Source organism: Colobus angolensis, unplaced genomic scaffold (assembly GCF_000951035.1).
Source record: "Colobus angolensis palliatus isolate OR3802 unplaced genomic scaffold, Cang.pa_1.0 Scaffold117, whole genome shotgun sequence".
Lineage (NCBI taxonomy): Eukaryota > Metazoa > Chordata > Mammalia > Primates > Cercopithecidae > Colobus > Colobus angolensis.
This window is the reverse complement of record NW_012112808.1, coordinates 7,181,492-7,195,259: the sequence shown is the minus strand read 5'-3', so window position 1 is coordinate 7,195,259 and position 13,768 is coordinate 7,181,492. Positions and strand designations below refer to the sequence as shown.

The following is a 13,768-nucleotide window of genomic DNA, read 5'->3' as shown; positions in this document are numbered from 1 at the left end:
GCATGGTCCCCAGTGTCATCATCTTTCAAGGTATAGAACTTGTTCATCCTCTTGCTGCTGCTGTTGCCATTCAGATTGTTTTATTATTTTTAGGATATTGTCTTATGTTAGTTGTTTTAGGAATATACTCTTTTTTATAGTCATATTAACTCCAATTATGTAAATATAGCTCACTGTCACAGTGTTTATAACCCCACGCCCTTGTTTTTGGATTATTTTGATTAATCTGTATATTTTCTGGAATATGAATTGTGTAGGATATATTGAAGAAGGGAGGTATGTGGCTGATAGACTTTCAGTTCTAGAATAACTTTCTTTTAACTTTAAACATATAGCAGGTCGTCAAATAACATTTTGTTATAATGTTAATGAGAAAGTGTTCAAGGCAAATATTCTGTCTTCATGTAAGAGTTGAACATTGTGGTAAGAGACAAGTGGCCAGGCCTAAGACAGCAAATGATCAAGTTCCCCTCTCTATAGGTCTCCCTGGAAGCATCTATGCAGCTGGGCTCCTATGCACATGGGTCCTTCTGAAATCAGACTATACTTGTAACGTAGGCATTCACAGAATGTTTTCTTTAAACTGAACTGTCCAGTTCTCATCATAAGTTTTCTGCATATTTGTTATTCAAAATATCAAGTAACTAAGACCTCTTTTCTTTTAAACCAAATCTTCTGTTTTCTCCTTGGTCAGCATTTTCTTTACCCAGAGCTCTTCTGTCTTGTAGCTAGTTTGGAGAAGGGTTGCTCCCCACACTCTGCTTTCAGATGTAACATGTGAGTTGGTCATTGTTGTAGTTGATTACGTTCCCATGAGTTAGTGTGTAGTATTTTCTTCATTCTTCACTGTCCTAGCTTTCTATGTGGAATTGAAATCAAGTGTGAATCCACTGGGGCATATTGCAGTCATCTGATAATAATTAAAAAATATTTCCTACACAAATCAAAAGAAGACCAGCAGTTATAAAGCAGACTATAGCATCTTATGTAGACTCCAGCTTACATTTCACATTATTCCTGGTCATGCAGTAGGTTCTGAAGAAAAAAGAACTATGGATAATCAGTTAAAAGAATGACAGATTCCCTGATGTGTTGATCAGTAGTAATACCTAATTTCGATTTCGAGTGTACTATAATGGATTACCATATAGATGCAGCTGAGCACTGAGCATTAAATAGAGCCATGTGTTTTTCAGAAAAGTAATATTTATTCACACTGTGTGGCTTTCTTGATTTTTTTTTTTTATTTTTCTCTCCAGTGAAACTATAAACAAGATGTCAATAGCTTATGTGGCATTCACAGCAGTATAGCTTAGAATATTGGCTGCAGTAGAAGAAATGCCAGATTGTATTTGCCCCAGTAAAGGTAGGCTTCATCTAGGGCTTTCTGAGGGACAGGCTTAGCATTTGGACATAGATAGTTGTGCTGGGCTTTATTTTTATTGACCTCATAGACTTTAAACAGTGGCTCTTGCAATATTTGGGTACGAGAAGAACCATCAGTGTGCGTAATGTTTCAGCCTTTGAATTGTTGTATAAGATTTTATACATTTGGGAATATTCTTAGTAACTCAGATATTGAGCATGCATTTCATAGCCAAACCTTTTTGAGTGTTTTTAAAGTCCATCCATTTTGTGAATCTGAAAACTTACCCAGAAGTGGTGATAATGATAAGCCTGACCTCAGAATAAGTTGGAAATTACTTTTGTGGCAGACTGACAGTATCCAAGCATGTAGATACACATCGTCTTGCTGCATTCTGTGTTTTTCTTTGTTGTATACTAACAAAAGAAAACAAAATCAAGAAGACCAATATGTATTTTGGAAAACTAAAAAGCATGATTTTCACTGCCAAATTAGTTTCCTGACTAAATTAAAGATCTGAAGAACAGTGGGTATGTCAAGCATTCATCTAATCTAAGATCTATTCTGAATCTTTACTTTTCTCAGCATTTCCTATATGAAATGTTTAAATTAAGTGGCAAGATGGGATCAGAATATGATCCTGAGATATAGCTGGGCTGCCAGGTCCCTTAAAGGAGAATGCGTGAGATAATAATACACCAAGTCCACTGCTGTGCCGTTTGCCCAGGCAGAGTGAATGCATGGAAGGAAGCACATAAAGGATGGGGAGAGCTCAGTGGGACCAGGCTTCCATCAGTGTGAGGTAGGAGCCAGCTGTTGAGAAACTGCCAGTAGAGAGGCCATGTCTTTCAAGTAGGGGGCCCATCTCTTAGAACTTCAGCTTTCTAATGTGATGAGAATATTCTAATTAATAATTTGAAGATTATTGTGGCACACATAGAGATGGGCTGTACATATTCCCCTTCAAGAAAGAATGTGCTGCCCAGCTACAAGGGTGGCGTTAGCTGATGGCTTCCAGCTCTTCACACCTTCAACTTTCCATTCTTGGTCATGCTCTTTGCATCATGGCCCCAGGCCAGTAACTGCCAGAGGCAGTAGTTCAAGGGCCTTGCCATTTCTGGTCACACTGGGCTCCTCTCATCTTTGCTCTGGAGCTTCCACTAGGTTGGCAGAGATTTGTCAGCTCTGCCTCATGGTCTGAGGCTCCCCTGTCCAATCTTGCTGCCATCTTTTCTCTTTCACAGGTGTTAGTCCTCAGTAGACCATTTGTACTCCTAACTCCTCCATTGCAGCATGTTTTCCGGAAAACTCACCTTGCCATTATCATTAATTTTTTTTTTTTATCAAAGATACCAAATTGGGGTCTAGAGTAAATTTTTCTTTTAAGAGAAAGTTTGAGTTAAAGAACCAGAGGATCTAACTTAGATGCAGGTGCAGGCTTGTCTTCATCTCTTGAGTCTGGTGATCCCCAGGCCATCTCCAGATTATGTTTATTTGTGGCCCTAGAGTTGCTCATTTGGCCTGGCAGCCTAACTCCTGGGACCCTCGTTCTTATTCTCAGTTCCAGTCTTTGCATTTCCTGTTCTAACCTCCTTTGCCTGTGATTTTTTCCTGTAGGTTGTAACCCAGCTCTTTGGGTTCTTGATCCTATGTGCTCATGGGGATGTTTGAGTTTAGATTCTGTTGGTAAGACAGTGCTCATGTGGGTTCTTATTAAGATATTCTGTAGAGAGCTGTTTTACTTACTCTGATTACCTTTTAATGTCATGTAACTTGACATAACAACCCAGTTTTTATATTTAGCTCCTTTTTTGTGTTATTCATCTAAAATTAACATTAGAGCATATTGCAAGGGGAAGACTTATTTTGATTTTTTCCCCCTGAAACAGCCAGTTTACTTCTGTACAATTTATAAATGGATCTGTTATTCCTGGCATTTGGTGTCTGGCTTACAAAGGTTGTGTGTTCTCAAGGCAGGAGATTAACACTGAGCTCACTTGATTTAATACTGAAGTCATTTTGTTATGTGACGTTAATTTTCCCACATTTTCTAATATGTTTAACTTTTTAGAACTAGTTGTGCGCATAAATACTCTTAAATATTTCTAATCTTTATAATAAGCATACAAAAGCTGGCATATCAAAGATTTCTCCTTGGATTCGAGCACATTAGCCTCTGGCTTCTGCTTTACCTTCATTTTACCTTCTTAGCAGAACTCCCTCAGCTCACGGATACCTCCAGAGCTTCATCTTGTCTTATTTTAAACTCTCTCAAAAGAGAGCTCTCATATACACACAGCTTCAGCCGCTGCTCATATCTGTCACCATCCAAATCCTGCCTCTGTACTCCAGACCCATTTACACATTTGCCTAGAAGAACATCTCCAGGAAGGTCATCCATTGACACCTCAAAATGGCAGGATGTCCAGAATCAAACTTGACAGCTTATTTGCCTCAGGTCTAAGATTGGATCTGGATTTGATCTCTTGGATAAAAGTGTTGCCATCTACTAAGCCACTGGGAGCCATGGAGACCTCCATTTACTACAGCCCCTCTACCCACTTATCCTGACAATTTTATCTTCTGCATATCGCTATTATATGTTCTCTTTACCTGGTCGACCTTGGTCCAGGCCTTCTTATTTCTCCTCTGAAATGCTACCATTGCCTCTCTTCAGTGATTGTGTCTGCCTCCCCTCTCAGCTGCTTCCAGTTTGCCTCCAGCTGGAACCCATTTAGGGACCACACTGCTCCCGTGAGGACATTAAGCCCCCAGGCTCGCCTGCCTCTCCAGGCCCATCTCCTCCCCTTCTCCCTGCCTACCAGCCAAACTGACCCTCCTGCTGCTGTGGTTCCTGTGAGGCACCAAGCTGTCTTGGCCTTTTAGCATTCTCCCATAGTCTTCCTTCTGTCCCTATCCACTAGGCTAATTTAATTCATCTTCTGAGTCTCAGCTCAAGTGTCCTCATTTCCAGGAAGCATTCCATGAAGCCCCTGCTGAGGTGAAGCTCTTTCCCCCTTACTTCTGTAATGTTTCCTGCAAACGTCTGTCAGGGTTTTTTTTTTTCTTTTTTCTTTTTGCTAAATGATACTCTCTTCTTTATCATCTCTCTTGCCCACTATTCATGAAATCTTGGAAGGATTACATATTTTATTTATATTTATTTTATTTTTCAAGAATGAAGTCTTGTCTGGTGTGTAGGGATTTTTCACTCAATGGGATTTGGAATGTGTGTGGGTGTGTTTGAGTGTTTGTCAGAATTATCATGTAGTAACATTAGATATGAGATACCTTTCAGAATTATGGGCTTGAAAGAGAAGGTGACTTGAATAGACTTTCTCAAAAGAATACATACATATATTTGGCCAACAAGTTTATGAAAAAATGTTTGACATCACTAATCATCAGGAAAATGCAAATTAAGATCACAGTGATATATCATCTCACACCTGTTAGAATTACTGTTACCAAAAAGATGATGGGTAACAAGTGTTGCGAGGATGTAGAGACAAGAAAACGCTGGTATACTGTTGGTGGGAGTGTAAATTAGTACAGCCATTGTGGAGAATAGTATGGAAGTTCCTCAAAAAAACTAGAAATAAAATTACCATATGCCCCAGCAATCCCACTTCTGGCTTTATGTCCCAAGGAATTGAAATCGGTATGCAGAAGAGATATCTGCACTCCCATGTTTTTTGCAGCATTATTCACAGTAGTTAAGATATGGAAACAACCTAAGTGTCCATCAGTGAATGAATGGATGTAGAAAATGTGGTATGAATACACAGTGAAATACTATTCAGCCTTATAAAAGGAAATGCTATGATTTGTGACAACATGGTTGAACCTGGAGGACATTGTTGCCAAGTCAAATAAGCCAGGCACAGAAAGATACTGCATGGGGCTGGGCATGGTGGCTCATGCCTGTAATCCAAGCACTTTGGGAGGCTGAGGTGGGTGAATCACCTGAGGTCAGGAGTTTGAGACCAGCCTGGCCAACATGGTGAAACCCCTGTCTCTACTCAAAATGCAAATATTAGCTGGGCGTAGTGGCAGGCACCTGTAATCCCAGCTACTTTGGAGACTCAGGCAGGAGAATCACTTGAACCATGGAGGTGGAGGTTGCAGTGAGCTGAAATCACACCAGTGTGCTCCAGCCTGGGCGACAGAGTGAGACTTTGTCTCAAAGGAAAAAAAGAAAGATACTGCGTGATATCATGTATATGGAATCTACAAAAGTCAAATTTTTAAAAGTTTGGGGATATTCTTAACTATAATTCTAAAACTTACTAGTTTTTTTTGGCCATTAATTTCATGAGATTCTTGCCACCGATTTCATTTTCTTGTCTCACTGAGTTGTTTACAGTCTCATTCTCTTTGTTTTCACTTTTCTTCCCAATCCTGTTCTTTGTCCAGAGACTAATAGTGATTATAATGAAAATGGGAAGGCAATGGTGAAAAAGAAGAAACCTGGGGAATCTCTCATTTGGGAAATTATTATTTTAATATTTAAGAAATGGTTATTTAATTAAGATAAAAATAGCATTTTAGGTTTTTTCTTGTTTTCTTTTGGAGGGAATTAAACTTGGGACAGTAATCTCCTTAAAACATTCAGGTAAGGAAGCTTGCCTGGGGCAAGTGAAAGAAACGATCCCATAGGAATACAGCATAAAGTGCAGTATGTATGTTATTGTAAATAGTTTCCTTTTCCTCTTCTAGAACTTATCTATAGTGAGTAATATGGGCCTGTCATGAAAATGTGTAATTTTATTTGTTTATTTTCTTTATATCTTTTTTTAATAGAAAATACTGCAGTTTCTACCTGAACGAATTTTCTTTCGATGGCATTACCAGAGTATAGGTAAGAACAATTAAAAATTTTTTAGTAATATGAATTTCTTCCAGTTGAATTTTCAGTAATTTTTATATAATTGATATCATCAAGATAGCTTATAGAAAGGAATATTAATAAGGGCATGGTATTATGGTAATGAAAACCAAGACAAGTTCAACCCTGACTTTGGAGACAAATATGTCTGTCTCTTCCTCTGTGTGCTCCTAAAGAGTGTAGTTCATAAGCCAGCAGCATAAGCCTCACCCAGAAGCTTGTTAGAGATGCAGAATCTCAGGCCCCAGCCAGACCTCCGGAATTACAGTAGTGTGTATTTTTTTTTTTTTTTTTTTTGAGATGGAGTCTTGCTCTGTCGCCCAGGCTGGAGTGCAGTGGCACGATCTCGGCTCACGGCAACCTCTGCCTCCTGGGTTCAAGTGGTTCTCCTGCCTCAGCCTCCTGAGTAGCTGGGATTACAGGCGTGCACCACCATGCCTGGCTATTTTTTTTTTGTATTTTTAATAGAGATGGGTTTCACCGTGTTGGCCAGGCTGGTCTCGAACTCCTGGCCTCAAGCGATCCACCCACTTCTGCTTCCCACAGTGCTGAGATTACAGGTGTAAGCCACCATGCCCAGCCAAGAGAATTCTTGTTCTTTAAGCCTGTATCATTGACTGAAAATTATTCTCTTTGAATGCTTTACGATGTGGCATTGAGAGGAAACTTGAAATAAAGCAAGTTACCACAGCTGCCTTTTCTGTCCAGTTTTTAACATCTAACATCTCATCCCACTTGAATATACACAGCACAGCTGGAGGAATTCTGCGAAATCAATTGTGAATTCTGCCTTCTGTTTTAAGCAGTGTCTCCTTCAATCCCCTGCCGTACAAGAGTCTAGCAATTCCTACAAGTTTTCTTACTTACCAGATGTTTGTATTTGTGGAGAGTGTGACCTTATGATGAAATCTAACTCTGTTTGATCATTCATTCGTTCAAATATTTATTGAGGGAGAGACATTTGTGTGCAAAGTTCTGGATCAGAAACTAAGAATATATCACCATTCTTGTATTGTATAGGCCTTTTGCCCAGTCAGGGAATATATGAGAAAAAATAATTACAGCAAAATTATCTCAATGAAAGAAGTATGATGATAGCAAAAAAGAAAAGTTGAATAATTCTGTTCAGAGGAATTGAGGAAGGCTTCAAGAGAGGTAACTTTGATCGGAGCCTTGAAAGATGAACAGGTGCAGCGTGGAAAGGGTTTTCTGGGTAGGAGATCAATATGTACAAAGTTGTGGAATCTGAAAGAATGCAGCATGGTTTAGTGGATATTCCAAAATTCCGAATCCTAAATTTCATTTAGGATTATTTATGTGAAAATGGAATTGACTCTTATAGAAACTAAGTTATTTGAAGTTATATGTTCTTAATTTAAAGAAAGTGTATATGTCAATTGAACCAAATGTGTAAATCATTAAGATAGTGCCTTTATCTTTGAGTATTTCAAATACACAAAGAAAGTTTTCCTTTAGATTTTAGAGAGTTGTCCATCGCATTTCTGCTTAATTGAGACTTTCAGCTTGTGTTTTTAAATTAAAGTAAAAATAAAAATTTAAATGTAAGATATAATCTAAAGAGACATCATGGGGATTTGTGGTGCTCCGTGGTACCGTAGGAATGGCTGACAATGAGAAATAACTGCATGCAGTATTTTTTATCTGTGCCACATATAATCCTTCTTCAATTTTGTTTATATCATTTGTATGAAAACTATGCTCATTTTCTTTAGATAGCACTTTAGAATGTCTGAAGATTAGTAGGCTCTTCTCAGCATGAATAAATTTATTAGGACTATGTGTGAAAATTAATTTGCATCTGTGTTGTGAAACTTTGTGTGTCTAGTAGGCAGTGTGTAGTATTATTTTAATTCTGCCTAATACCACATAAACTGGTTAAAATTGCTGGTACAAGTAACTTTTTACCCAGTTTGGCAGCATCTTAGCAAGAACAATGACTGGAGGCCTCAGACTCCTCAGTTGAGACTGCCAAATACTGAGTTTCCTGAGCCATCTAATAGCAGTATGTGTTGTTTATCTGGTGTGCAGAACAAGTTGTTGCTATAAAGTGGTCAGAATGAATAATATTTCAGAATGCTGAAATATGAGCATTTGCATGTAAAATTATGCATGTTTATTACTGATGCTTATATACTTAGAGTCAAACAGGCTCTTTTCAGACAAATAATTTTTGCATGATAATCATATTGGGTGGAAATGGGTGTTGACACAGGTCCACATCTCCTCTCTACAGTGATCTTTACTAGATGTGCTTTGGAATCAGGCGTTTTCAGATTTTAGAATGGCAGTGTGGTGCATTGATGTACAATGAAGCAAATAAGTTAGAACATCAAGACAATCTTAACATAACACTTCCAGTGGTCTGGGCAGTGCCTTCTCCCCCCCGCCCCAACTATGTAAGTTACTATTTCTATAGCTTAAGATAAGAATATGTACCATTAATGGAATATCTACACATAAGATAGCCTTATTTGGGCATTGCCAGCATATGAATTCAGATTAGGTTCTGTCCACTAATGACTTACACAGAAGAACTTCAGTTTTCCTATAATCTTTTGGATTTTGAAATGGTCCATAAGAGATTATGGATTTGTAATTATATACATATATACCTCACTGTACCTATTGAATTATTTCCAGTTTATTTGGATTTTTAAAACTGTTACCATTAGTCAGTCCAGGTCTTGACTGAGTTGTAGAAACTTAGAAACTATAGGGAAATACCAGGTATCAAAGGAAAGGAATGTGCTTTAAATATGTCCTCAGCATTGGCATCCTGGACTTTTACAAAACCTCTGAGTCTGGGTCAAGGAGGGGCCTTCTCACCAGCCAGTGCCTGACATTCTAGGTAGCAAATATTCCTTACCTACTAGGAAGAACACTCCTATACTAATGTCTTACTAATTAAATGTTATTGCAGCTGGTGGGGGACAAGGTATTCTGAAATGTTGGGTTAAAACCTTGAAGTCGTGGTTATACACAACTGATGCAGTATGCTTCTTGTCCCACACTGCATATGACAGTGTCACTAAGCAGAGAAACCTAAAATAAGGGCAACTGCTATATTCTATGAGTCTCAAAAGCCAAGAAGGAAGAAAATAATTTGAAACTTCAACCACCACAGTGCTTGAAGTCTGTTTCTTATCATGTCATCTTATTTTTGTCTATAGAAAACAGAGACATTCTATTTCTCTTAAAACTGCTTTTAGAGGGAAGGGATAGTCTGTGGTTTCTCTTTGTTTTGGTTTTTTTTTTTGAGACGGAGTCTCGCTCTGTCGCCCAGGCTGGAGTGCAGTGGCCAGATCTCAGCTCACTGCAAGCTCCGCCTCCCGGGTTTACGCCATTCTCCTGCCTCAGCCTCCCGAGTAGCTGGGACTACAGGCGCCCGCCGCCTCGCCCGGCTAGTTTTTTGTATTTTGTAGTAGAGACGGGGTTTCACTGTGTTAGCCAGGATGGTCTCGATCTCCCGACCTCGTGATCCGCCCGTCTCGGCCTCCCAAAGTGCTGGGATTACAGGCTTGAGCCACCGCGCCCGGCCCTGTTTTGGTTTTTAATGGCTGGCTCCTTGCTTTAAATCACTGAATGAGGAAACATTTGAACTTGTAAGTTTTGCAATGTGAAATGAACACAGGTTCATTATTCCCAGCATCTGGAGGTATTTCTTCAAGTGATGTTTGGAGAGCAAGATGACCAGGGAAGTGGATGGCACAATACTCACGAGCTCTGCATCGTATGCTAATATACAACTCAACTATTTGTAAAGTTCCATTACTGACTACAAAAGAAAAAAATTGTTTATCCAATTTTTTCTGAAGTCATTTTTTAGGCCAGGAAATCATGGTGGATAATGGTGACTGCTTGACATCTCATCTCTGGGCAATAATTAGAACTGATGGAGAGTGAGGCGATGGCAAAGAATGGCACTGGCAGCAAACCAGGGATATTTGGTATAAGGGCAGGCTGCGCGTTGTCAACAGAGGACTTAAGTTATATGTGTGTTCACTTTAAGAAGGCTTACTGCTCTGGAGCCTCTAGAAAGCAAGTGTCCTATCTCATTCAGTGTGCAGTGCTATGCCTGAACTCAATAATTATTTGTCAGGTAGGTAAAAGGATATATTTTGTATTAGAGATGTTTTATATAAAAATGTTAAAAGTAAATTTTTATCTAAAAAATGTTAAAAAGGTTTAAAGAGGTGGGGCTCAATTATTGGAAATTTCACATATGTGCAATACCTCATATGTTTTTTTAGGAGTCATTATTAAATCTAGTTTGTTCACCTAGGTTTTTTATATACATAGTGTAAAAACCAAGGGCCTAACTAAGCTGAAAATTTGTTTTTTGCTTTTTAAGTGTATTTCAGGTTTTGTGCCTGGGACTAACCAGTGGCCCCACATTGCCTGGGATGTGAACATAGCCTCTGACCAGTCTCATTTCTCAAGGTCCCTACTGCCCACTGGGTCCTAAGCTTTCCTTGGGAGCCTGAGTCTGGCAGCTTTCCCTGGTCCCCTCATTCAGACCATACTATAGCTCACTCTTCCTGAGAGAGCGGGGTTTCCCTATGCACTTCACACAGGACTCCCTCTGAAGTGCATCACAGCCAGGCTGGATGAAATCAGGGACCCCACATGCCTCCATGTTCACCAGGAGATGTCTGGAACTAATGCCCCTGGTAACATGGGGGCCGACTCACTTGGTGGTTTTTCCATGCCCTCTCAGGGTGCTTTTACCATTACTGCTCTGTGCTTCTTCCCCTCCCAGGCACTGCTTTGTGTTTTGCCCTCTGGGGGTCCTCTTCTTGCCTTAAACAATAGCCCTAAAGCCTCAGCCTCTTTCTTTCACCTCCCTGACCACCTGAAACCTGACTTTTGTCTGAAGCTCCTCTGTCTCCCTCAGGAGTGGGGGTGAGATCATGGTCTTTCTTTTCTCCCATGCCAATTCCAGACGTTAGCCACCATCTCCTCTGTGGAAACCTCTGTCCCTTTTACATGCCACTTTCTACCTCCTGGTTGCTGCCATGTCTTTTGACCTCCTGCTCACTTGCCTTCCCCTCCATCCCCTGTGGCTTTGTTCTCTCCTAGCCCTTTTCCTTCATGCCAAGTTACCCATCAGCCCCCACCCCTAATCCTATGTGCCTCTGTGGCTTCAGACCCTGATCTCTGTCTGACCACGTCCTCCATTCTCCTGATATTTGACCCAATCACTTCCAGGTCGGCTGATTTTTTTTTCTTATATTAAAAAAATATATATTTATGGGGGGTGGTTGACAATTGATACACAGTAAATTACTTATATTTAAAATGCACATTTTGATAAGTTTTGACATAGGTGTACACATATGAAATCATTACTACCATCAAGATAATGAACATAGGTACTACCCCCAAAAGTTTCCTCATCCCCCTTGGTAATCCCGCTCTCCCATCTTTTCTCACCTCATCCCTAGGCAACCTCTGATCTGCTTTTCTGGACTTTGTAGACTAGCTTGTGTTTTCTAGAGCCTTGCATAAGTAGAATCATGAAGCATGTACTCTTCTTTGTTTGGCTTTTTTCACTTGGCATAATTATTTTAGGGTTTATTTACATATTTCATGAATTAATAGTTCATTCCTTCTTATTTCTGAGTAGTACAGTATTCCATTGTGTGGATATACCATAATTCCATAATTTATTCACTTATTGATGGTCATTTGGATTGTTTCTAGCATCTGGGGCTATTACAAATAAAACTACTATAAACATGTATGCTCAAGTCTTTGTGTGAACATATGGTTTCCTGTCTCTTGGGAGTGGAATGGCTGAACCATGTAACAGTGTATGTTTAACTACTAGACTGTTTTCCAAAGTGATTGTACCATTTTATATTCCTACTAGCAGCGTAAGAGTTCCACTTACTCCATGTTCTCTTCAACATTTGTTATGGTCAGTCTTTTTATTTTAATGATAGTGTTATCTCATTGACTAATAATCTTAAGCATCTTTTTACGTGCTTATTTGCTATTTCTTTGTCTTCTTTGGTGAAGTTCAAATCTATTGCCCATTAAAAAAAATCTCCGATAGATGCCTTGGAAATATTTTCTCTCTGTTTCTGGCTTGTCTTTTCATTCCCTTAATAGTGTCTTTGGAAAAGTTGAAGTTTTTAATTTTGAAGAAATCCAATTAATCAATTTTTTCTTTTATGGATTACGCTTTTGGTGTCATGTGTAACAAATGTTTGCCTAACTCAAAGTCACAAAGATTTTCTGTGTTTTCATATAGCAGTTCTATAGTTTAGGTCTTTGATCCATTTTGAGCTAATTTATGTTAATTTCAAATGTTTAGTGGAATGCTGGTTCCTCATGCTTAGTGTGGATCTTGTAGTGCCAAGAAGTTCTCTGTTCCTATTCCACTGGCCTCTTCTAGCAGGCTTGGTATACTAGCAACCAGAGGGAGTTTCTTTCTTTCTGGCTCCTTGTTTGATGCTGGTGGTGTATTGCATTGTGTGTAATTTGGTTTGAAGCATGATATTGAGAAGGAGGTTTTAAAAAATTAAAACTACATAAGAAAAAAATTTATAATGTTAAAGTTTTAGGTTAGAAATATCTGTATGATCTCCTGGCCTTGAAAATATTATTAAAAGATTGTTAAAAGATTGTTACTTAGTCAAAGAGAAATTGTCAAATGTGACAATTCTTAACAATTTAAAGTGAGAAGCAAAGAAATAGATTTTGAAAATATCATTGATGAATTTGCTTTCTTCAGAGCCAGGAAAGTAATATTATAATACATTCTTTGTTATAAATAAAATATTTAAACTAATGCTATGAGTTTTAATACACCCAATTTTACATTTTTCAGCTACTTTAATGTTCTGTAAAAGAGAAAAAAAAAATACATAGAAACACGCATACAGAAGCATACCCTTTTTCTTTTCCCTCAGGTTCCTGTGTGGTTCAGTGGAACATTAGTATTTACAAATTTAATATTGTTCATTATGGATTCTTTTCATTTTTAAAATGCAATTTTTAAACCCATTGCATGAAAGTACTTATCTTGATTAACGAGTTTTTTGATATCCCTTAAATTTTGTTCAGGGTCTACACTCTTCTCTCACTAGTCCCAACCCTGACATTTTTACTGCCTCTTCAAAAGTAGTAAGACTTACATTTAAAGGACATTTATAGTTAAAATGTAGTAAAAGCCAATAGAATTTAGAAATTCATAGAATCAGCCCAAGTAATTAGATCTTACTTACTTATTTATTCTTTCAGTTATTCCCATGGTCAATAAAGTGGCAACCAGTAGTGTTGATGAGGCATAGAAGAGGTGGGGTCGGTGTAATTATAGCTTGGATAAGAAGTTTAAAAATCCACACAGGCAGCCGGGCGCGGTGGCTCAAGCCTGTAATCCCAGCATTTTGGGAGGCCGAGACGGGCAGATCACGAGGTCAGGAAATCGAGACCATCCTGGCTAACACGGTGAAACCCCGTCTCTACTAAAAAAATACAAAAAACTA

General features: G+C 38.7%; 1 protein-coding gene across 2 annotated transcripts in view; it reads left to right on the top strand.

Moving 5' to 3' along the window:
- RALGAPA2 (Ral GTPase activating protein, alpha subunit 2 (catalytic)) overlaps nucleotides 1-13,768 on the top strand; it is a 321,938-nt gene that overhangs the window by 53,130 nt on the left and 255,040 nt on the right. For both annotated transcript variants that reach the window (XM_011963148.1, XM_011963143.1), the window contains exon 4: nucleotides 6,170-6,227. In XM_011963148.1, the coding sequence (XP_011818538.1) occupies nucleotides 6,170-6,227 (58 nt within the window). The remainder of the gene's footprint in view (nucleotides 1-6,169; nucleotides 6,228-13,768) is intronic.